The 24,141-nt window shown below is 44.9% G+C and overlaps 1 protein-coding gene across 2 annotated transcripts in view; it reads right to left on the bottom strand.

Annotated features, from left to right (window-relative positions):
• Positions 1–24,141, bottom strand: part of Grb10 (growth factor receptor-bound protein 10) — a 129,188-nt gene that overhangs the window by 10,174 nt on the left and 94,873 nt on the right. For both annotated transcript variants that reach the window (XM_013024480.1, XM_013024481.1), the window contains 8 exons: positions 18,414–18,570; positions 13,562–13,677; positions 12,552–12,620; positions 10,648–10,785; positions 9,298–9,408; positions 7,088–7,186; positions 1,247–1,324; positions 229–345 (listed from right to left, as the gene is read on the bottom strand). In XM_013024480.1, the coding sequence (XP_012879934.1) occupies positions 229–345; positions 1,247–1,324; positions 7,088–7,186; positions 9,298–9,408; positions 10,648–10,785; positions 12,552–12,620; positions 13,562–13,677; positions 18,414–18,570 (885 nt within the window). The remainder of the gene's footprint in view (positions 1–228; positions 346–1,246; positions 1,325–7,087; positions 7,187–9,297; positions 9,409–10,647; positions 10,786–12,551; positions 12,621–13,561; positions 13,678–18,413; positions 18,571–24,141) is intronic.

Below are 24,141 nucleotides of genomic sequence, written 5' to 3'. Positions count from 1 at the left end.
GAGGACAGAGGGTTCTATTCCCCTCTTGTCCCTTCCCCAGCAGTCACCCAACAGGGAGGCAAGTTGGGACTGGAAACATGGAGGGCCCACAAGGGCCAGTTGTATCCCATAGTTCCTCCTGCACCCCTCCATACCCACAGAGCCACTTTTCTGAGAGAAGATCAGTGTAGGGGGAACCAGCCATGAGGGAGCCAGCTTCTCTTGGAGGAAGGAGGGTTAGGGACTTACCCTCCAGGCATGACCCTCTTCCAGGGCAGCACTCTGGGCTTCAGCTGGATTATCTATCACTCTTCCTGTTTGCCCAGAAAAATCCATTGCCACGAGAGAGTTCTCAGACACACTGCGCTGTAAAGAGAAGACCACAAGTTTTTAAGATGCAGGAAATCAGCCACGGCAGCACACAGAGGAATCCTGGCAGGAAATGATCCTGAAGACGCAGGGAAAGGGGCCCCCCTCCTTCCCTGCTTCAGGTTGAAAATTCATTGGTCAGCGAGGCACTACCCTTAAAATGGCTGTGGGTTTTGAAAAAAATAAAAAAAAAAAAGCATTCCTCTCTTCTCATAGGCCTCAAAGGCTGCTGGTGAGGTCACCTGGAGCCAATAGGATTTGGGCTCTGTGGTCCTTCATGGGCTTCCTAACCTCTGCTAAAGCACATCCCACAAATGGTAACAGTATGGGTGAGCCTTGTCCTAACTTGCTGACTAAACCCCCAAATCAGACCCCCTATGTTATATTAGACTAATATAGTTTATTTTATTCGTTCAGGTAGCAAACACCAGGCTTTTTCTGGGGCACCTCCTATTTCCTAGGCACAGGTACTGATTGATCTTTAAGAATAGGTTTTGATCTTTGGGGAGCACACACTGATGATCACCTCTAAATTCCCACCAGGGAATAGCTTCTCTGTGAACAGGGCAACCACACCCATGGCTTGGAGAAACAAAAGCCAAAGGCCAGAAAGGCAGCTTCTGTAGAGCTGGAAGCCGCTGTCCACATTTTTGACCATGTAAAGACAGCCAGCCATCTGTCGAAATAATCCTGTGTGGAGACGCAGGAATGGGGCTATGCAGGCACAAACGGAATGTCCTGGGAAATGGACCGCCTGAGACTCGCTGGCTTCCCTGGAATGTGCACACTCTGTTTGAAGTCCCTCTTGGCCTCCCCGTGTGAAATGAGACGTCCACAACATATGGCGAGGCAGCAGCTGAAGAGGCACTTGACCGAGGAAGGCCACGGCTCTACTTACCACAGGCGTGGAGAAAGGAGACAGCAAGGCTTTCCTCTGCTGAGGGATGCGGTAATTCTGGTAGAGGAGCATTCCATACTGCAGGGGAAAAGCAGAGTCAATGCCAGAGCCCCTGTGAGGCCCCACCTCACAGCCACAGCCCTGACTGGAAAGAGCAGGGCTAAATGCAGAACTGCGAAAAATTCCCTGCTGATGGCCCCCAAGAACTGACCGCATTCAAGACAGTACACAACTGTCAGTTCTGCCTCACGCCCCCTTGTCACTTCAGGAGAGGGATGACTGGATAGGGAGGGGAAGAAGGGGACAGTGACAGATAGAATAATGTTAAGCACAAGAACAATTAACCTTATTGAGTGCTGCCAGGGGCCAAGTACTGTCCTAAGTGGATTGCATTATTTCATTTAACACACGCCATTTCATGAGCTATGTGCTGTAACTACCACCATTTCACAGATAATGGAACCGAAACAGAGAGATAAAGCTAGTAATCCAAGGTCACAGGAAAGTCAGGATTCAGATGTACACAGTCTGTTCCAAAGCCACGGTTCCCCCAACCACCGGGCTTACTGCTCAGTCAGCTCAACAGTTGTGCTTTATTTGTCTTGGCAAAAAGAATTAAAGGCTCTGCAAAGAAAGTCTCTCTCTTTCCCCCACTCTCTCTCTCTCACTCTCTTTCTCTTCCTCTCTCTCTCTCTCAGAGTCCTGACCAACACTCCCAAATTCCTAACTCAAACCATCAACTTGGAATATTAAAACACACACACACACACACACACACACACACACACACACACACACACACACACACACAGAGGAAAAAGAGCTAAGTTTTCAAGTGGGGTACATTTTCCTCTTAACTTTCCTTCACAGAATGTGAAACTCCATTCTAGCTCTAGGTTGAACTTATTTCTAAAATATGAATATAGAGAACATGACAGAATTGTGACACAAGTGTCACTGAATGTGTGAGAGAGGAGGGAGACCAAGAAAAGTACTCCAAGATGATCAAAAGGATTCACAATCAACTATAAATAAATAAAATCTATCTATATACTCAAGGAGTAGGATAAATAAATCTGATCCTAGACACACCATGGAAACATTGCTAAAAACAGAGATAAAGAGAACATGACATTTTTCTCAGAAGCACTAGGACAGACTGGTGACATTTTTATAAATGATATGACCAACCCAGAAGGCAAGAGAATGGTAACATTACAGAAGAGAGTGACTGATGTAAGGTTTAATAATGACATAAAACCGAAGTTGGGGAAATTTGCTTAGGCCTAGACTAAAAGCGCTGCTAGGCTGAGTACTAAATTCCAAAAAGAAGAATGCAAGATCAGCACTAGTGGCTCCTGCCTGTAATCCTAACTACTCAAGAGGCTGATATCTGAGAATCCAGCCCAAACAGGAGAGTTTGTGAGACTCTTTCTTATCAGCAATTAACCACCAAAAAAAAAAAGAGCTGTGGTTTAAGTGTTAGAGCAGTAGCCTTGAGCACAAAAGCTCAGGGATAGTCCTAGGCTCTGAGTTCAAGACACAGGACCAGCATGCCTCCCCCAAAAATGTCAAATTCAGGAAAATTTAACTGTAAACATATGGAGGATTAAAAATAAAAATTGAGCATATAAAACAATATATCTTTAGGAGTTTACATATATAATTAATGCTTATAACAAGAACAGCTGAAAATAGGAATGGGGAAATGGAGCCTACATAGCAGACTGAATATAAAAAAAGAATTAAACTACATGAGAATTTAATGAGTGAAAGATGCAAGTTGTGATGCCTAGGTTAACTATTATAAAACAATAAATGGACATATATAAGGAGTGAGTTGAGAGGACAAATAGAAATAAAAATACCTGATGAATTCAAACAAGATGAAATGGAATATAAGGGGAATATGGGAAACATAGGAAAAAACAGCAAATACAGATTCCAAGACAGGACTAGGGGTATGGTCCTAATGCTTGCTAGGCAAGCATGAAGCCTGGAGTTCAATCCTTACTGCTGTTAAAAAAAAAGAAGAAAAGGAAAAAATATTCAAACACAAAGCTCAAATACTAACAATCACACTAAAGTGATACAATGAAATGATACTAAATGTACTACTAAATAAGATAAAGGTAATTATAGCTAAAAATTTGTGGTACTTGTAAGTGATGCACCTTAAAAACAAGAACTTGGACCAACAGGAAAAGCTGGTAAGGAAAAACTAGTGAAACACTAATCAAAATGCAACTGAATGCTGGGTGACGATGGCTCTCACGCCTGATCCGAACTACTCAGGAAGCTGAGATCGGAGGGGCTTTGAAGACAGAGCAGTGAAGCTGAGAAACTCCACCTCCAATGAATCAGAAAAACAACAGAATGGAGGTATTGCTCCAAGTGGTAGAGCACCAGAGGTGAGCAAGTGAGCCCAGAGAGAGACTGTGAGGGCCTGGGTTCAAATCCCTGTACTGGCAACAAAGAAGATAAAACCAAACCAACCAGAAACTATTGGAGAATATGAAGCACCTATCCCAAAGGCATTTCAAGATTCCCCTGAAAATCTAGTAATCGCAAGACCAAAGTATGACCTGCAAAGCAGCTGGGACACTGGCACTATATTTAAAAGTGGACCTGTGACTTCCCTGGGCTGTCAGGGAAGGGGAAAGCACTTAAGGATAAAGGTTCTGGGCTCCCATCCTACTTTGCCTCACCCCAGTGGGCACACCTTGGGCCTCAGTGTGGTCAGGGGTGCAATGGGATATGGAGGACGTCTATATTACAAAGCTACTGGAAGAGGAAATAAGGCTGTGTAAATAGAAATGATCTGGCCCACAGCAAATGCTCAAAAATGATAATGATGTTAACATTAACATACTAGGGAACCTCATTTGCTAGTATTAATAACAAAGTCAGTGACAGTGAGTACCATCAGGGTGAGCTCATTCCTTTCCTGCCAACAATTATGGTACCAAGGAGAGAAACCTGCTCTTTTTACCAGATTCTTATCTGGTAACCACATGCTGAGTGCCGGTGGCTCAGGCCTGTAATACTAGCTACTCAGGAAGCTGAGGTCTGAAGATCATGGTTCAAAGCCAGCCTGGGGAAGAAAGTCCGAGACTACCAGAAAACCAGAAGTGGTGCTGTGGCTCAAATAGTAGAGTGCTAGGCTTGAGCTGATGAGCTGAGGGACAGCACCCAGGCCCAGAGTTCAAGCCCCACGACTAACAAAGAGAGAGGGGGGTGGGGGTGGGTGGGGAATCTGGTCACCAGGTTAAGAACCTGCTCTCTGGATTTACTGTGTATAAGTTTCATAGAGTGTACTCTCACTTTTCTTTCCTACTTCTTTTTGCCTTAAAAAAGTTATACAGTGACACATGCTTGTAATCCTACTTACTTAGGAGGCAGTTTGAGGTCAGCTAGGGCAAAGTTAGTGAAGTTAGTGAGATCTTATCTCAGAAACAGATACTAGCCAGCACCAGTACCTCACCTCTGTAACCTGAGCTGCTTGGAAGACTGAGATCAGGAGGACTGTGGTTTGACGCTGGCCTGGCAGAAAAGTTCATGAGACCCTCCTTCTCAACTGATAGGTGAGTGTGGTGGAGTTAAGATGCTTTCTGCTTACCCATCTTTCTGTTATCCCAAGCTATGATGGTAAGCTAAGGATAGGAGGCTGAGGATGGGAAGATTACAGTTCAGGGACAGCCTAGGTAGTAAAGTCCTTGAACAGAAGAAGCTAGACGTGGTGGTATATACTTGTTATCTCACCTATGATGAGAAACGACAAACAAGATTGTGGTCCAGGTGTGTACGCAGGTATGCAGTGAGACCTTATTCTCAAAAATAATCACTGTAAGCCAGGCACTGGTGGCTCATGCTTGTAATTCTAGCTACTCAGGAAGCTATGATATGAGGATCATGATTTAAAGCCAACCTGTGCAGATACTCAAGACTCTTATTTTTGGTTAACCAGCAAAAGCTGAAAGTAGAGGGATGGTGCAAGTGGCAAAGCACCAGCCATGAGTGAAAAAGCCTAATGAGAGTGCAATGCCCTGAGCTCAAGACCAAGTATTGGCACATATTTTCACTGACAAAAAAGCACTGGAGGTGTGGCTCAGCAGGAAGAGTTCCTGTCTAGTAAGCATGAGGCCCTGGGTTCCAACCCCAGTATTGCTGAAAACAAAACAAAAATACAAACAACAAAGTCAGCTGAGGAGTGGCAAAGAGCTTGCCTAGCATGTACCAGACTAGGTTCAATTCCCAGAACTGAAAAAAAAACCCAAAAATTCTTTGCAGATAAAAAAAATAAAACATATGTATAAATTGAATGATTTCTCTCTGGCCTCTGTCCCTATCTGCTCAGCAGACCTAGTCTACCCTTGTAAGTTTCCTTTTCCCTGTACTTACATACATGGGTGTGTGCATCACAGCAAAGATGAATATATCCTTCAGGGATTTATCCCCTTTCCATTGCCTGACAAAAATGTTCTGCACAACAGAACACAGACTGGACTTACACGACAGCTGCAGACTGCTCTCACGAATCAGTTCCCCATGGATCACAGACTGAACTAGGAGCAGTCTACCATCTCTAACATCTTGTACTACCACCAACATTTGCATTTCTATGATGAATTAGGAACATGTGGTTACATTGTTTTGTATATGTTATCAGTGGAAAAACACAATGCAACCAGGTTCTTTTTTTTTTTTTTTTTGGAAGATCACTGTAGGACGCTTCTCCATGGAGCAGATGACCTGTGGCTCCTCAAATGTTTGGAGCTAAGTCTTTTGCACATCATCTCCTCAGCTGACTTCCCCCAAGAGAAAGTCCTCTGCGGTTCACTAAAGCCTGGGAGGGTTTGTAAAAGTCATCCTTGGGCCTCTGAATCCACACTTAGCCTAGCAGGTATCTCTTCCAGAGATGCCTGAATTTCAGTAAGCTCACCCTGGTCAACTAACTTGCATTAGGAGAGGATTTTATAGACATAAGTCATCTTGGTGTGTGGGACATATTGCATATATGCAAAGGAACACAGTATGATTATAGTAAAGAATAGGAAGACATCATTATGGCAATTACGGTAGCTGTCAGCATCAGGTTCTATGCAATAGATTCTTTTAGAATGTATGGACAGGAAACCCTATGGACAGTGTTAGCTACAGTTCTCATGGCCTTGGCTTTTTGGAAGCTAGGTCATTGAGTGTGTGCCCTCGAAGGGGACTATGGGACACCTGGCTCTCTGGCTTCCAGTGGGGTGTGATTTCTTCCTGATTGCATAGGCTCCTGCCATTGCCATTTGCAAAGATATGACACAGCCAGACTGGGGTTTAGTTGATGCCAGCACCATGCCTACATACCTCCAAAACAGTGAGCTAAATAAACATCTCTTCCTGATAAAGTTGGCTTGCCCCAGGTATTTTATTGTAGTAATAAAAAAAGAGTAATACAATTCTACTATCTTCTATAAGGTAGTGGTTTACACCAGAGGCAATTCCTCACTCCTTGGTGTCTAGGAGAAATGTGGCAGTGTTTAAAAGCATTCTGTTTCATGATTGGGGGAGGGGGGACAGGAAGGGAGGAGAGGTGTGCTCAGAAGCACCAAGGATATTGCTTAGTGTCTTCAGGGTTCCCCTTTTTCTGGATCTCCATCCTACAATAGTGCATAGGTTAGAAAACCTGGCTATCACCTTAATATTTAGCTCTCTGTTGGAAGCTCATGAAATCTTATTTAGAAGGACTGGTAACTATGCTTGATAAGGTACTGAAAAGAACAGTGGAAATGCCACGAGCATTTCTGTCTGGAATATACCTAAGTCTAGTTCCAGTTCTCCACATCCACATACCTTCAGGAGTCTGAATGCTGTCATCCAGCACATCCGGCCTTGCTCATCTTCGGCGCAGAGCAGTCTCAGCTCTTTAGCTTCATTTCTCACTTTGTTTGGCTAGAGTGAAAGAAAAATCAATCAGTGCAACACAATGAGTAGGAACCACCGACCTTCGGTCCAAGTCGTGTTGAGTTTGTCCACCCACCTGTGTGATAAGCCTCTGTTAAGGACTGATCATGGGCCAGCCATGAGCTGTTGCAATTACTTATGCCTTAGCTCAAGCATAAACCCTAGTGGATAAACTCTCCTAGTGGAATTTCAGAGTCAGACAGCAAAACAAATCACCACAGGGCCATGTGTGGGGCAAGCAGGTATGTGGAGCCGAGAAGAAGAGGAATCCAGTGCCTCAGAGGGAATGCTAGAGTCTGTGGGGATGATCTGTCCCCTGAGTTACAGAAGCAATGATCTTCAAAGGTACCTTCTGGGGAATCCAAGGTAGTGGCTAGGTGCAGGGCCCTGGCAGGAGCTTGCTGGCAAGGGGTAACCTCTGAGTGGCTAAGGGTGTACGAGTGGCCTCAAGGAGGATTATATAAGTGGGAGTCCAGAGAGTAAGACCAATGCCTGGGAAGTGGGGCCAATGTGGAAGCAGATGGCTCAAGGCAGGTGGAGGCTCATCACAGCTCTTTTAGCTACAGAAGGTGGGCAGATTCATCAAGTAGAGAGAGTGCCTTGTGATGAGAGAGGAGACTGTTACATGAACTGCCCGTCCCAACTCAAAGAGCAGCCGGGGTGGGAGGGAGGAGAGCACAGATTTGGCTCTCTACCTTAGGAAGCTGAAGGGGTGAGAGGCCAGCTTGGGTTCAGGTGGCATTTCAGGAGAAAAAGAGCTCTGCCAGCGAGGGCTGGTGAGAAGGGAGAGGACCTGGCTACCTGGCTCCATCTCTAGTCTCTCCCGAGGCTGCCTTAGGTTTCTGGCTGGTTTGAAATAGATTTCTAGGTTCAGTAGTCTCCCCTCCACATCATGGGACATATCCCAAGGTCCTGTTTGCCTGAACCATGGCTGGTATGCAGCTCCACAGTGATGTGCTTACCATGCACTATGGGCTCCATAGTGGGACAGCAGGACTATTGGTTCCATTTTTTTACAACTGCATGGATATAAGATTTGTTCTTCCAGCAGATTCTCAGCCACCTTGGCATAGGATCCTTTTCCTTTCCTTATTAAGTCTAAAGTTTTCATTGTCCTACTTAAGGGAAGCAGTGTGATACCAGCCTGATAACAGAGATGGCTAGTGAGTGAGCAGCAGGTGGCTAACATACACAGAGTGGATATACTGGGCAGAGGGATATCTCAGGACCTGGGCAGGATGGATTAGGACAGTGTGATTTCATTATACTATTCAGAATGATGTGCAATTTAAAACAAATGAATTGCTTATTTTCTGATACTATTCTGATACTATTTCTGATACTATTCACCTACTATTTTCAGACTCTGGTTGACCTTAAGTAACGGAAACTATTACAGTGAAAATCATGAGAAAAGGGCACTAAATGGGTTTGCAACCAAAAGAGCTTTCAGTGAGCAAAGGACTTTCTCTTTCCTGCAGTCTGAGGAGAGCTCCTTGATTTTTGTCTTCCCCTCAGGATAAGTTTGAGCTCTAGCTAGGAGGTTAGCCCATGGAATGGGCACAACTCCTCACTGACAAACTGATACATGCAGTAAGGCCAATTTACTTCCTCACCCACAAGCATCCAAGCAAGATGAAGTCTGACAACAGATTTAGTGTGGTTAGAACATCTCATGCATGGTAAATGCTCACTAAATTACTAGCTACCACTATGATGATCAATAATTGCCAAACCTTCATCAGGGAGACGTGTATGCATCTCGCACATGTGTGTGCATGCCTGAGGCACATACGTATGTGTGTACAAACATGTATGTGCACATCCACTTGCCTATGTGTGCTTGTTGCACACGTTTGTGTATCAACCACTTGCACATACATCCATCTGTATGTTTGCACACTTGTACCAAAGCCACAGGCCACTGACAGGCACCTCCCATCATATGCCTGCTTTTCATAGATCTTTCTGCAGCATACACTGACATTTAACTGGGAATGAGCAAGTCACACGTGAATCTGTATTTCTGTTCAGTCTATGTTTCTACTGTACTCCTTTCATTCTCATTCTGATCGGTGAGCAACCTGGTGGCAGAGTACCTTGATGCAGAGCCCGTGGTCAGTAGGGGCACTGTACTGCTTCTTCCCGGAAATCAGAGTGAAGATGTTACTGTCCTCCAGGTCAGCCAGCAGCTGCAGGTGTCTAGGCTCCTTCAAAAAACAGTGGCCAGGTTATGTGCAGTGGGCACGTCTCAGGCACAGAAAAGAGCAATTATTCTCGCATCTTTGTAAACAGAAGGCAGTCTGTGCAGGTGCACATACCGAGTTCCTCAGTGACATCTTAGAAACCATGACCACCATGTGAAATAAACACTAAATTAAACACAAATCCACCGATTCCTCACCCCAAAATCCCACCTCTCAAATTCTCAGACACAAGCCTATTGGAATGTACTTGTCCTGCCAAATCAAAGCCCTGTGACCAAATAGTCAGGGAACATTTGAGAAAGTACGTAGTTCCAAGGTCAACGTGAAGAGCCCTTAAAATGCTCAGGGGCCAGTTGATCTTCAGTAGGCTGTGTGCCCAATGCTACCTTCATTTCCCCCATTGCTAGCAGGACCAGGCCTTCTCCTAAGCTCTCCACCAGCCAAATTCTGTTTCCTGCTCAAGACCACAAGCTGCTTCTGGCTTCCTCATGTAAGTCAATGGACACAATCCTTTCCTGCTCTGTGGTGGGACAGAGACCCCTCTCTGGAGATGATACCCTTTCTCTGTAGCTCATACCCACAGCAGCTGCTGACTTTCAGAGCCACACTGGGTGGGCCAGAGGCACCCTCACCAGCTTCCCTTCCCTCTTGGCGAGCAGAAGAGGTAGCAGCATCTCAAAGGCCAATCAATACTCAGCCAAGGTTGCCTGGATACAACTCATTACCAGGGTACATGGAAGGTAAAAAGAAAAGAGGAGATCCTAGGCCAGGCCCACAATACTAGCAACAGAGAATTAGGGGTCTACATCCATTTTCACCTTTTACCCCTCTTCTCATTGGGCATATACACAGCTAACCAAAGAAAATACCTTCAACCGACACATGCTAGATTGACATTAGGGTGGCCATCATCTAGCACACATCCTATGGCCAGCCTGGATCCCAAGTCAGTGAAATCTGTAGTGATTCAGGAAGCTCTCTACCCATGTGAGTTGGCTCCCAGCCCACAAGTAGAGGCAACACCCCCAAACTGGAAGTAGAGATGTGGTTCAAAGTGGTAAAGTACTAGCCTTGAGCATAAGAGCTCAGAGACAGCGCCCAGGCCCTGAGTTCAAGTCCCATGACCGACCAGGGAAAAAACAACAAGAAAAAACAACAACAGACTAAAAATGAAGCCCAAGTTCATCTGAGCACTTCTGGCTTGTGCAGAGCCCATTGTGGGTGGTGAGTTTTAAAACTCACCTTTGAAGTTCCCTTCGTGGAGCAGTACAGGCCAGATCTACGCAGGCACACATACAGCTTTTTCCAGGACTTTCTTCCCAGCTCTTTCACATGCAAAAATCCTTGAATCTCAGGGCAACTGCTGGAGTTGAGAAAATTCTGTGGGAGAACAAATTTTAAACATTGGACAATGTTCATCAGTTGACATTTTCTAAACTAAATACTCTATACGCTTTCTTGGGGTCACTGAGTCTTCTCCTTTTGAAAAAAAGTTCATCCACATTGTGGTGACATAGAATATAACTGATAAACACAGACAAGCAAAGGGATCTAACAATGCTAAAACCAGGCCATAAATTACTCTGTAAGGCAGACATATAAGGACTCTCTTCCTTATTTAAGATTTCTAAGATATATCTCACTTGATCTTTGGAGTGGAGTCAAGAGCAAGTGCTAGGAGCAATGAGGAAGAGGTACTGTGGGAATGAGCATTTGCCTACCATTTTGGCCTGTCCTTCAATACACAGGTGTGTGAATGGCATTTGTCTGTGCATAAGGTACATGAGACACCTTAGTAAGAGACCAATTAGCCCCTCTTACAGGCATTGTTATGAATAAAGGCTTAAGGAAACAAACAAACACTTATGGGAATGAAGGCTGAGATCTAGGCTACAAGGGAAGTCTGGGAGGGGACATTGAAGAGAGCAGGTCCTCTGGCCTGGATTGGGAACAGACAAAGCTCCTTGACATGGATAAGATGGTCAAATCAGACAGCTCTGGAGTAGCTGGCACCATCTTGAGTCTCAAGAGATGACTGCACACAACATACAAATCCTCTCAAAATTAAGGCACTTAAAAACCAATTTGCATTTCACTGTCCTCATGTGTGAATTGAGGATGACAGTGTCAACATCTCTTGGCAGAACAGACCAATGCCATGGTTGAGGACTTGGCAGAGATCACCAGAACACTACTCTCCCATTCTTACCTTTTTGACAGCAGAAAGAAATCTGATGATCAACAAAGCAAGATCCTCTAGGAATTGAATTTTACACCTGAAGCTTGCTGGCTAACTTAGAGAATAGTGTGTTCTCTCATTTGGCACGTTACACAGACACGTTTGGGGAAATGGTGAGACAGTGACATTCCCTCTTTGATGCCCATGTCCCAGGAGCAATGTGAGATCACTAAGACTCTCCGGTGGCCCCTACCCCCGGAAGGGAGGGGTGGCACGGAAGGACCAGTTTTTTTGGGAACTAATTTAGAAAACAGAAGGACAATTAAAACAAGTGTCCCTAATTTTCATGTACATTAAGTTACTTTGCAAAGGACGTGTGAAAATTTGGTCCTTTTTTTCTTTATGAAATAGACTCAGTATTTCTGTAGAGATTTCCTGGGGACAAACACTTAACATGAGCACATGGCATCCTTACCTTGCCATACTAAGCAATAGCATCATGGGACTGTTTTGAGTCAGAACAAGGTCATTTGTGCTGTTTCTACCAGCAGTCAAGGTTAATATGCCAGTAAAGATGTAACCTCTTCAAATTTCTTTCCTTCCTTCCTTTGTTCCATCCTTCCTCCCTTCCTTCCCTCCCTCTCTCTTTCTTTTTTCTATGTTGTGCTGGTCCTAGGGCCTAAAATAAGGGCCTAGGTGCTGTCCCCTAGTTTCTTTGCACAAGGCTAGTGCTCTACTACTTGAGCCACAGCTCCACTTCTGGCTTTTTGCTCGTTAATAGGAGATAAAAATCTCACAGACTCTCCTGCCCAGGCTGGCTTTGAACCCTGATCCTCAGACCTCAGTCTCTGAGTAGCTAGGATTCTAGACATGGTTCCCTGGAGCCCAGCCTTTTCAAGTTTTTATTGCAACAATTCCAAGAGCATTTTTTCTAGAAGTCTGAACACAAACTATTTTTGATGAGTACCTGTAAGAGCTGGGATTGACTGCCATTGGACTGCTGGCACCAAGTAACCATCTGCTCCGGGAAGAAATTCTAAGGAAACAGGGAAATGCACATAAATTGAGGGTTAGTTTTCCAGTGGGAGGAAGACAGACTTATAGATCTCTCAGTAGTAAAAACATTCCTTCAGGTATTATTGTGTACATCTGTATTTTAAATAACTGTGCATAGCACCAGCTAAAGAATTACTGAACTACCAAAGGAGGAGTGTGTGGAAAAGGTCTTTTCTTCAATATTAGCCAGAAAAGCCTTATCAAATTCCTGGGGACAAATGCTGAGCATGAGAACATGGCATCCCCCCCACTGTGCCCATCCAGGCAAGCAATAGCATCACGGGATTGTGTCTGAGTCAGAGCAAGATTGTGTTGTTCCTTAAAAACTGTTCTAAGAAACTTTAACAACAACAAAACGAGAACAGCAAAATTATTGGAGCCAGAGCGGATCTAGGTGTTCTCCATAAGTTGCTACCTATATGCTCCATGAGTCAGGTGAAGAGCAAATGCAAAGGAGGCTATTCATACTGATAGGACAGAGGGCAAAGGCTTCCCCCAAAACAGCCAAGGTGAGAACAATGAAGGAGAAGACACCATAAACCAAGCCAACTGATTTCTTTATTCCATCTTCCATATATATCACATGATAATCACTGCTCTATGCAGGGAAGAGTATTTCTTTTGGTAAGAATTTGATCAATTTGTTCAAAACTGACTGTGACCTTTTCAAACTCACTGTACAATCCTAGGACTTAAGAGACAAACAGCCTTTTTGCAGTCACTGTTTGAGGAAGGCTACCACCATATTCAGTCAGTGACAACAGTGTTTTAGTTAAGTGCCAGAGACCAGGCTTTAAGCATGGATTGCTTCATTAAATAGAAATTCAAGATTCTTGAATCCACACACTGCCTTGTAAGACTCATCTGACACTATTCAAACCAACTATGACTTTTTGATGCTGAGAGTCTGAAAAGACTCACCATTGGATTCTTGAAGAACTCATACTTCGCATAATTCTTCCTGAACAAAAACTTGCTCTCACTTGCCATGGTACCCTCCACCTGAACCACCAGCTCATGGTCTTCCAAGCACCTTTCTGTAAGGGAAAGCATCATGTTAGTCAGATGGGTGCACCAACAATAAACCAGTCCGATTTCCTGTTCTTTAAACAGCATGAATGAGGATGAGGCCTGGGAGAGAAATGAATTCAAACCCTCTCTGTAATGTGCTATCCAATACCTAAGAGGTCTTAAATATACAGAATGTGGGCTTCGGGTCAATATGTTTTTTTTTTTTTACATATTTCTTTTACATCTGACATCAACAAAATATTAAGGAGAGGGAGAGTCAAATGATTGTATCCTCACATTAAGACATTTGGGCATATGAAAAATAGGCTGGAATACTTAGGAAAACATTCAGAGACAAAAACCTCTGAGCAAGGAAGGCTTGTTAAAAGGCCATGTGGCACAGAGGTAGGAAGGCCATGGCAGCTTTGGATCCTAAGAAACTCATTTGCCTGACCCTGCCTGGGGAAATGAAATTCGGTAGGAAGAACACGACACTGCAGGCAGACAGGACAAACCAACACACTCATCTTTCACACCAAAGGCAGTATTGATCTTATCATGGAACATTCTCATCAACTGGATTATCAGTGACTGACCTCATTGTGCATGGTGTACACTCTCTCTCTCTCTCTCTCTCCAGAGCCACCTATTAAACCAGTATGATCACTTGAGAAAGGATGGTTATTCTCCTTGATGCTTAAGCCCTCTGCTTCCACATGGAGTATTACTTACTCCTTACCAATCTACCTGTAGGGGATGTCTGAAGGTGGTCACAGTTCCTTCTGTGGGGGAAGTGGCCATATCAAATGACAGGATAAACAATAGAGGGAAATGTACAGATGGTCGGTGTGCAATGAGGACAACACTGTTCTAGATGGAGGGGCTGAGAAGGGGCTGGGCGGCCCCGACCTTGGAAGTTCCCTGCTTCTTTCGTGATGCCAGAGTGAGTCTTTAAAATTCTCGGCTTGGAAGGGAGGAACAAAGTTTGAGAAAAAGCATTTCTAAGTGATCTCAGAATTTGGAAGAGAAGCCAAGTCAGCTTCTGCATCCGAAAAGGACTACGCTTCTTTCATTTGGGTCATTCTGGTGACCAGGCGGCCCCTGGAATCTCTGTGAGGGGTCTTATGGCAAACACACCCATGGCACCCATTCCCGTTTCCTTTCTCAGTGACATGGGAAACACAACGAGTCCTTTCCTTGAGGGTCTAGATTTGCCTGGCCGCAGGGTGCCATAAGATACGCCGGGGAAAGTGGCCACTGCAGTCAGGGAGTGGACAGCAACCGTGCCAAGCTCTTTCCTCCAGTTTTAGATCACATGGCTGCCCGTAAACTTCCTGTTATTCCAGTGGCCTTGATTAAACTGGGCTTCCACTTTTCATCATGGCATTCCAAAAATACTCTGTATTCATGGAAGAGGTGAAAATTCCTTGAAGGATATTTGTATTTTTTCAACTTCTGAGACTGAGTCTAAGTCTTGCCCTATTCCACAAGAAGACAACTAAAATGTCGGACGTTTCCACAAAGACAAAATGCCACTACTTGTGACTCGGCTGGAACCCATGCCGCCTAGTTGGTGTGGAGGATCTGCAGATCCAGGACACAGGTGAGAGCTGAATCCAGCATCCCCGCCTGACATCACGGATTTCCTCTGGCTTGCCTGTGGACTGACATTTAGCCCACTCAGTCACTCACCTCCAAGCACTGCCTGCCTACAGAGGGGGAAAGCTGCTGATAAGCTCAAAGCCTTCTAGAACAAAATCTGGAAACAAAGTCATCAGTGAGAGATCATTGCATATAGAAAGCCATTTGATGCCAGCACAAGCCCTGCCATTTGCCTGCTTTTTCTCTCTAAAGCTTGTGTGAAAGGACATCATTTGGCATTTGCAAATGTAATGGACAAAGAGACAGAGACAGAAAAGCAATCTGGGAAGGCCCTGTCATGCATGGAACATCAAAACAGGCTGTTTTTGTCCAACAACTTGTGTGTGTGTGTGTGTGTGTGTGTATGTTGGTGCTGGGGATTGAACTCAGGGCCTTCATTCTTGCTAAAGTCTTCTTTATCACGTGAGCCACAATTCATCTTCTGGATTTCTGCTGGTTAATTGGAGTTGCGTCTCACAGATTTTTCTGTATAAGCTGTCTTCCAAATAGGATCCTCCTATCTCAGCCTCCTGAGCAGCTAGGATTTACGGGTGTGGGTCATTGGCACCTGGCCCAAGACCTTTCTTAAGGACACATGTGGGTGCCTATGGGAGTCCAAAAAGTTATTGTCAGGGCGTTTCTACCTGACCACGATCAAACACAAAGCCATAAGCAGATCAACAAAGAATCATTGCTTTTCTTGGATGCTTCAGCCTAATTCTTAGGACATCAGACTTTCTCAAGTTTCTAACACTCATAGGATCTGTGGAACCTTGCTTCTCTTTCTTGTGCCCCATGCCCACATTCCCATTTGTCTTGGACATCCTGTACTGTGCCTATGACACAGAGCCATTCAGGGTCATTTGGGGCCTGAATGAAAGGGCCCTGGCATGGGTACTGCCAGTTGGCAAGAATGGGGTTTATCTGTAAGTCTGTGCTCAAGTTTGGAAGGGTGGCATCAAGATACCATTCTCCACATTTAAGCTTGCATTCTATCCCTATAAAAAGTAATTTGGTAGCAAGGGAAAGGGTGACATTGTCCATCTGATTTATGTAACTGTAATCCCTCTGTACATCATCTTTATAATAATAATACATTTTTAAAGTAATATGTTTACATGCTCTGTTGGTAGACTGTTTCACATCACTATGTCCTTTATATGCGAAGCCTCCTGGCAGCAGTGAAGCTTCTAGAAACCTGTAGGTCATATGTTTGGGCAGAAGGTACTGGGATAACCTGCCAAAGGGTTCATGCTGATACCCTCAGATGGATTTACCACAGGCTGATGAGTGGCCTGGAAGGAGACATGGTTGAGATGTTTTTACTCCCAGACACTGAGGCTGAAGTATTCCTGACAGACAGGGCTTTGGTGGAAGTGCTCATTAGATAGAGTACACTCAAAGAACCAGCCCTTAAGCATCACAACACACAGAACATGCTCACTTAAGATCAAGTGCCAAGGGCTTTGCAAACCAAGGGAACAGCTTTGTACCAACTACCTTAGGTGCCTGGAGTAGTGCGTGATCTCAGGAGCTAACACTAGTACTGGGAAGGGCCACAGGCTCTTGGTTCTTGATCAATTTCTCTGCTTACACACAGGTGCAGCACAGACAGCAGGCGATGCAGCCTTGCACAGCAGGGCTGTGACCTAATCACAGCAGTCCTGCACACATACTCTATAAAAGCTTCCCACTCCTGTTTAATGTCTAAGTTATCTGTGTGTCAACAGATGCTTTTGATGGTCTTATTAGACCATGGGAGGATTCAGTCGTGGATGTCCCAAACTGGAGCTTGATGTGACAGTCAGCCTGTCACTATGGGAACAAGAGTGACAGCACAGCCACTCACTATGAAACAGGCAAATGGGCCTTCCAGAAAGCTGTTAGTGACAAGGAGGAACTCTCTGCTTTCACATAAACAGTCTAGTGATCCACACGGATTGGAAAAACCAGCACAAGTCCTATTTGTTTACTCCAAACCATGTCAGGGATTTAAAAGTCCAGGGAGAGTCAGAAAATAGCGACTTAAAGTAATAGTGCAAATTTACATTACCTTATTTAGACTTAAATAGCATGCTCTCTGTTGGAAGAATACTTTTCAGTTAAATGAATATTGTAAGATCTAGAGGTTGAGATTTAATTTATTAATCTGTCAAGAAAAAGGTTTATAAGAAGAATCTAAAACTACAAGAAGTTTGCAATTTGTATTTTTTTCTCCTTTGAGACATAGAAGAAATATAGCTATTGATTTAGAGAAAATGCTAGTCTTAAATACCTGCATATGCTTTTGCAGGCATCAGACATTATTCTGTAAGACTCAGAACCAAAGTCTGAATATGTGTCTTTTCCTAGGAGGGACCACCTGACCAAACAACTCACCACAAACCAGTCACGTCTGGAAGTAAGTGTGTAGAGTTTCAAGTGTTCTGTGATACATAAACTATTCTCTAGGACACACACACACACACACACACACACACACACAGAGTATCCACGAATCATTGAAGTGTTCTGTGATACATAAACTATTCTCTAGGACACACACACACACACACACACACACACACACACACACACACACACACACACACACACACACACACACACACACACGAGTATCCACGAATCATCCCTAACCAGCTCAGACAGAGATCCCACACAAGTACCAAATTCATATGTGATTGCTTTACAATGTGCTCTGATTGTTAGCAGGTCTCTATGCCCTAGGCTAGAGCCTAGAGCCAGGCTCCCTTCTTATCAGTAGCTTGGTGAATAGTGGCAGCTGCAATCTAGCAGTGCCAGTATCTGTCTCTTCCCGGGGCCCCTCCCTCTCCAACTAACAGATGTGCAGCATGATCCTGATAGTCAGGAAGGCAGCTGGATCACAGGGGATATGTTTGAACTGGTGGGAAGTTACTGCTTCAACCACCCCAAGAAAGATTCTCAAAGAAGCAGAGTGAAGGGGCAAAAAAAAAAAAAGGGGGGAGCAAGATGAGTCAAGAGTCACACATGAACTCCTGGCCAGTCTGGCAGGGGACAGACAACACAGTTGGCACCGGTTCTCCATTTGATTTCACACTAAGGTACCTAGGGACTGTTTCTGCCCTGAGCTGTCTCCTACCTAATCCAAGATGTGGGTGGTGCTCCACAAGTGTCCAGCTGTTGTCATCCACACAATGGCTTTTGTAAACCAGCAACTGGCACAGGTCCCTGGCCGTCATGTCTGCTAGAATCTCCACGACTTTGCTTGTTCCATCTTCACTAAAGACTTTAACATCCTGCAGTACACAAAGGAGACAAGCACAGATACATTTTACATTTAAAGAATAAAAACCAAGAGTAAAGTAAAGACCAGAGTGCTTCAACATACTAGCAAATATTTTTCTTTTTTTCTTGGTCATAGGACAGGACAATAGTTTCAGGGTTCTCCTGTCCCTCTGAGGGGCACAGCATTCTTAAGGTGCCCCAGACTCCAGACAGGAATACAGAGCATACAAGCAAATTATCAACCTAGCTTGGGAAATGATAATGTTCACTTAAAATGCTGCAGGCAGTCCCTGACTGGACATTTTACACTTGAAGCAATTGTAAGAACAGGCCAAGCAACAAAACACTCCAGTTCTTCTTGTTTTCATCTTAATAGGTTTTTTTTTTTCCCCTGTCTGATTTTTTTTCTCATAACATTATGTTTAAGTAGTTGTACAAAAGGGTTTTGGTTCATTCACCATAACAATTTATGAGTACAATGCATCTTGATTAATGTCACCCCTGCCATCTTTGTCCTGCATCTCTTGAAGGGCCTCTACTTCTTCATTCCAGGGCCCAAGCTTCCTGTTTCTGCTGCCCTCACCCCGCACATTTCTCAAGGCTTAGCAGGAAGATGAGATAAACGAACACGGATATGCTAAATGTAAACTAATAAAAAGGACACAGTAAGAACAGTCATGAAATTTTTTTGGCACCTTCTTCCCACAAGATCCCAAGCAAGCTTCATTTTCCCAGTCCTGTGAAAAACCGTGAAAATGGAAAAAAGCACCCAGGCAAAAGCAGGCAAGTAGAAATCCAGAGGATTATAAATGCAGTCGGTTGCAGCTGTGACACTGGCTGGGGAATGTGAGGTACAGGGGATGGTGAGATGCATTAAAAAAAAAAATCCACACCAATCTTACCTCGATGGCATGGAAAAAGCAGTTGAAGGGACAAGAAGGCATTTTAGATTGTAATTGCCTCTGGCCTGGGAATTTGTTCTTGGTTTCTTCTCACTGTCCCCGGCAAGTTGGGCAGTGACCAGAGGCTACCTCTGCCTGCTCACTTTCTCACACAAGTCCCCTAGGTAGTGAACCAAATCAGGCCAACAGCCCAACCTCGTCCTTCCCAGGGCTGATGTAATCACCTACAGGCTTTTCTCCCATTTCTCTGCAGGGAGACCTGGGGTGAGACTGAGGATGAGGATGGGGAAGGCAACAGCAGCAATAACAACAACACCACCAGCTCAGGCTGATCAGCCAGGAAAATCCCTGGGCAAAGAAAGCAGCCACAGCAGACAACTCAAAGGCTAAAGCACGTGCGCTCTCTGGGTCCAGACCAGACCTCTGACTAACTGCATCCTTAGAGCTGATTCTGCAGACAAGCCAGGCCAGGCCAGGCTGTGAATGTCAGCTTATCATCGCCAAGACAGGCTCCTTCCCTTCCCCCACCCTATTTATGTGTTTTGAACTGTGGTCCCCCCAAGGAGAGGGGGACTCTAACCACAGTAAGCTTACATGGGTTGAGCTGCCCAGAGCTGGATCAAACCTCCCTCTGAGGCAAGGCTGGGAAAGGGTTAATTCTCTCTGAGCGGCAGGGCCAGCTGGGGGATTAGGAGGGGCTCTCCCTCCCTGGTGTGGTGGTGGAGTTACCACCATCCCCCCACTTCTACGATCTGCCATTTCCTGACACAGAGAAATCCCAGGACTTGCTTTCTAACCACTTTCACTTTAAGAGAAATCCACCCATCCCTTTTCTGGAATTTATGTTTCACTCAGTGAAAGTACATTTCCACCTAACAAGTGAGATATTCACATACAGCTGAAATGGCTGACTCAGTCTGTGAAAATAACATTTAATTTGAACCAAGAAAATATGTCTCTGGTCTCTAGGTAAGACTTTTTTTTTTAACTTGAAAGAACAAGAGTCGCTTAGAAACTACAACTGCCTTCAAAGGATGCCTTATATATGTGGTCACTGTAAGACCCAGCATGCCCCCTTTACCAGTGCATGCCGTCCACACCCAGAACTCGCTGAAAATGGTTCAGGGGTCCTGGTTCAGACATGTTATATTTGAACCAACTGTGAGAACAAGCAAAACAATATTTTCCTTTTTTTCCTAAGCCTCAAACGAACTTTCAGTCTACCTAAGCTTCTCAATGTTGACCTGTGATTACAGTGTCCATTGTCTCCTGAATGAAGTTCTGTTACATTAAGGTGTGACTTTTCCTGCCAAGGGCTTAGCTTCTGCTTCTCTATTTGTCTTTTCAGTCCCAATGCACTTTTCTTCAAACTTGTGCCTCAGCCCTCTGGCTGCACCACAACCATCCCCCCACCCCCAAAGAGCTATAAATAATCTGAGTATTAAAGCTACCAGGAAAGGCCAGGTTAGCAGGGCAGATCAGAGCACCAATGGGCAGGCAGGCCGCTCTGTAATCTGTGCCCAAAGGCATCATGCCTCTGTTCCCGACAAATCATGCTCTTCCCCAAACATAGCAGGGCCCACTGACTGCAACAAAACAAGTCTTCAAGACAGAACTTGAGGAAAGCCATTACAAACACCAATAGTCTGGAGCTGGGCAAATGCTTGGAACTACCAGTTGGAATGTTTGTAGTAAATACATGAGGCACAAGGCTAAGGTCAAAGGGAAGAGCCAAGCCCCTTTCCACAAAAAGCACTCTGTACTGTACCAATAGTCCCTTTAATAGCCCTCGGGCAGTGCTGAGGGCTCCTTTAGAAAGCCATTCAGGCTTGTGTCTCTCCAGGGTCAGTGCAACAGCCCCAGGTCAGGGGACTCTGGGGAGTAGCCCGCATTTCCCCTGGTTCATGAAGGGGCTCCTGATTCTTGCACAGGGTGAGGCACAGAAGGTTCTCTCAAGCAGGCCAAGGCCCTCGTCCCACAACAACTCCTGGGTCAGCATGGAAAGACTGACATTACAAGCAATTATGTTCCAGGGGAAAACTGTCCAGGGAATATGTGAATCTGGATAAAACCAGAGGAAACAGAGAAATTGGAGATCCAGAGTTCCATCCTGGCTCAGTTGGCTCCAAGTCTGCAGTCCAAGACTTACTTTCTAAGACCTACTTTCCGCCTGTGTACCATGGGGCACAGCTCTGAGAATCAGCATGATTCGTAAAGCACAGACTTCTAAATGCAGAGTGGTTGTGAGGAGCAGCTCTCTAGAGTCACAGGATGACAATCTTGCTGCTGAGGAACTAGCTGTAGGATTTTGGCTGAATTACCCCAGCCTATCTGGGCCTCCCTCTCCCCATCTATAAAGTGAGAATCCGTAAGCAGCGCTGGCCTCACAGTGACAGCACGGTATGGGCTGCTCATAAGATGCTCTCTTGAAAGCTCCCAGCCACCCCTGCCCTCCCCTAGGATGTGTGTGGATCTCCCATGGATATGCAACAGGAAAGGCTCTGGATGAAGACCTGCAGGCAATCAAGAAGGGGGTGGGAGCAGGACCCCAAAAGGCTGCTTCCCATTCAGGATTCCAATTCTGAGAAAGCAGATGCTACAACCTATGGTAAGAATAATTCAGCTGCAAAAGCCAACTCCTAAATCCTCAATTTCCTTTTCTCCATGCAAAAAACAACAACAACAAAAACCCAAATAGCAAATTGCTTTTAAAAATAAAACAGTATTATGAAAGAAGGCATAATTATGTCAATAGCATGTAATCCCTTTCAGAGTTAAGGGGGGGCACGGTGGAGGGAGGGAAATGCTTTGCCAGGCTGGCCCTTGGGCTGGCAGGGTACTACATCCTGTTATAAAAGTCCTGGGGTGGTACCAGAATGTTCCAATGCTCCCAGACTTCCTGTTGCTATTTCCTATACATTCATCACATACAGGAACAACGAAAGCTTCATTGCTTTGCAGAGAAAGGAGCTAAATTTGAGACGAAGGTATATCAGCTTCATGGCCCTAAACTCCACTCAGGGATCCCTGGCCTTTTGTCTCTATGGTTCCCAGCAGGCACAGACCCTCACTGCAGCTTCCTGCCACAGATAGACCTTCCTGGTTCACGTATAAGCTCAGGCATCTCCATACAGCATTCAAAAGGCCTTCTGACTTTGGCGGTGAGCCTCTGTCAAAGGCCCAGTGATAATCACCTTGTAAAAATAGAAAATGGGCCACTCTCAAGTCTATGCACCCTCCCCCCAACTGTCTGTAGGGCAAAATGTCCCTGGAAGGACAGCCTGGTCCCTAGGGTGCACAGCCTGACCTAGAGTCGCTGAGGTCCACCCCTCCCAGACACCCACAATAACTGTGTTCTCTAAGGTGCCTGTGGGTGTCAACCCAGTTCTGTCTTCATTCTTCTTTGTCCAACGTACTTTTTAGAGCCAAAGCACTCCGAGGAAGTGGGCTGGTTCTTGTAACCCCAGAAGTCGCTTGTAAATACTGGAGGTGGGGGGGAGGGTGAGTAAAAGCACTTCTGAAGAAGCCAGGTTGTAATCAGAGGACCAGCAATGGCGTCCACAGGAAGAAGGCAGAGCAGGTGCTGGAACACTGGCAGAATCCTACTGTAAGGGCAACCCTGTTTTTATTGCAATTCTGTGGGGCCTTGAGGGGAGAAAGCAGGACAGCCATGCCAAGATAGGTAGAGGGAAATGAATTGTGAGGTAGACGTTGCTGACCCCACCAGCAAGATATGGAACTGTTTCTGGAGGAGGCAAAAGGTTCTCAGTGTAGTTCAACCCAGGGCTCCCTGGCATTTCTGGCTTACATTCTTTAGCACGAGCCCCAGGCTCAGGAAGGTGTTTGAGCCCTAGGTGTCCCCCAAATCTGGTGGTCCTTGATGTCAAGGAGACTTGAGGTAAATTCAATTTACTTCAAGCTAGAGGGAAATCAACCAGGATGGGCTAAGTTAACATCAGAGAAGAAGCAATGTAATGATACTAGAATGTCTTCAGTTTTATTCTAATTAATGGTGTTACTTTGTGATTCAAGGAGTTATGAAGCAATCACTGCTTGTATTTACAGGGCTCCCTTTACCAAAATGAGAACACATACAATAATCAGCTCCCCACCCCCCCCACTCCTATCCCCGGCTCTATTACACTGGCTCAAACTTACTGGGAAAAAATCCACTTTGGAATCTATGGAATCCATATGATACATGGATGTCAAGTTTCCAGTGAGACTTAAAACAAGTAAGTCCTTACAAACCCGTCTGAAGCAGATACAGTTCTAAATATAACTTTAAAACTAGTTCTTAAAAGTTGACCAGGGATTTAGGAGACCCTGAAGAATTTTCCCCAGTGAATGGGTCTCACTAGCTAAGCCTGTATATGAATTTTATACCAAGCTTAGTATTGAAAGCTTAGAAGAATTCAAGTTTATTCTGCACATTTGTATATTTTTTGTGTATTCACGCTTAACTTACCTAAAACATATATGCACAGCCTGTTATTTTGACAAATTTATAAGATATTATAATTTTATAAAAAGTAAAATTGCAAGCTACTTTAAACAAACAAGAAAATCAGTTGGCAAGACACGGTGATTCATGCTGCTCAGGAGACACGGATGGGGAGGACTGGAGTTTCAGGATAGCCTGGGCAAAAAAACTAGTGAGACCTTGTCTTTCTCAACCAA

The sequence above is a fragment of the Dipodomys ordii genome, unplaced genomic scaffold (genome assembly GCF_000151885.1).
Source record: "Dipodomys ordii isolate 6190 unplaced genomic scaffold, Dord_2.0 Scaffold76, whole genome shotgun sequence".
NCBI classification, from domain to species: domain Eukaryota; kingdom Metazoa; phylum Chordata; class Mammalia; order Rodentia; family Heteromyidae; genus Dipodomys; species Dipodomys ordii.
This window is presented reverse-complemented; position numbering and strand designations above follow the sequence as displayed.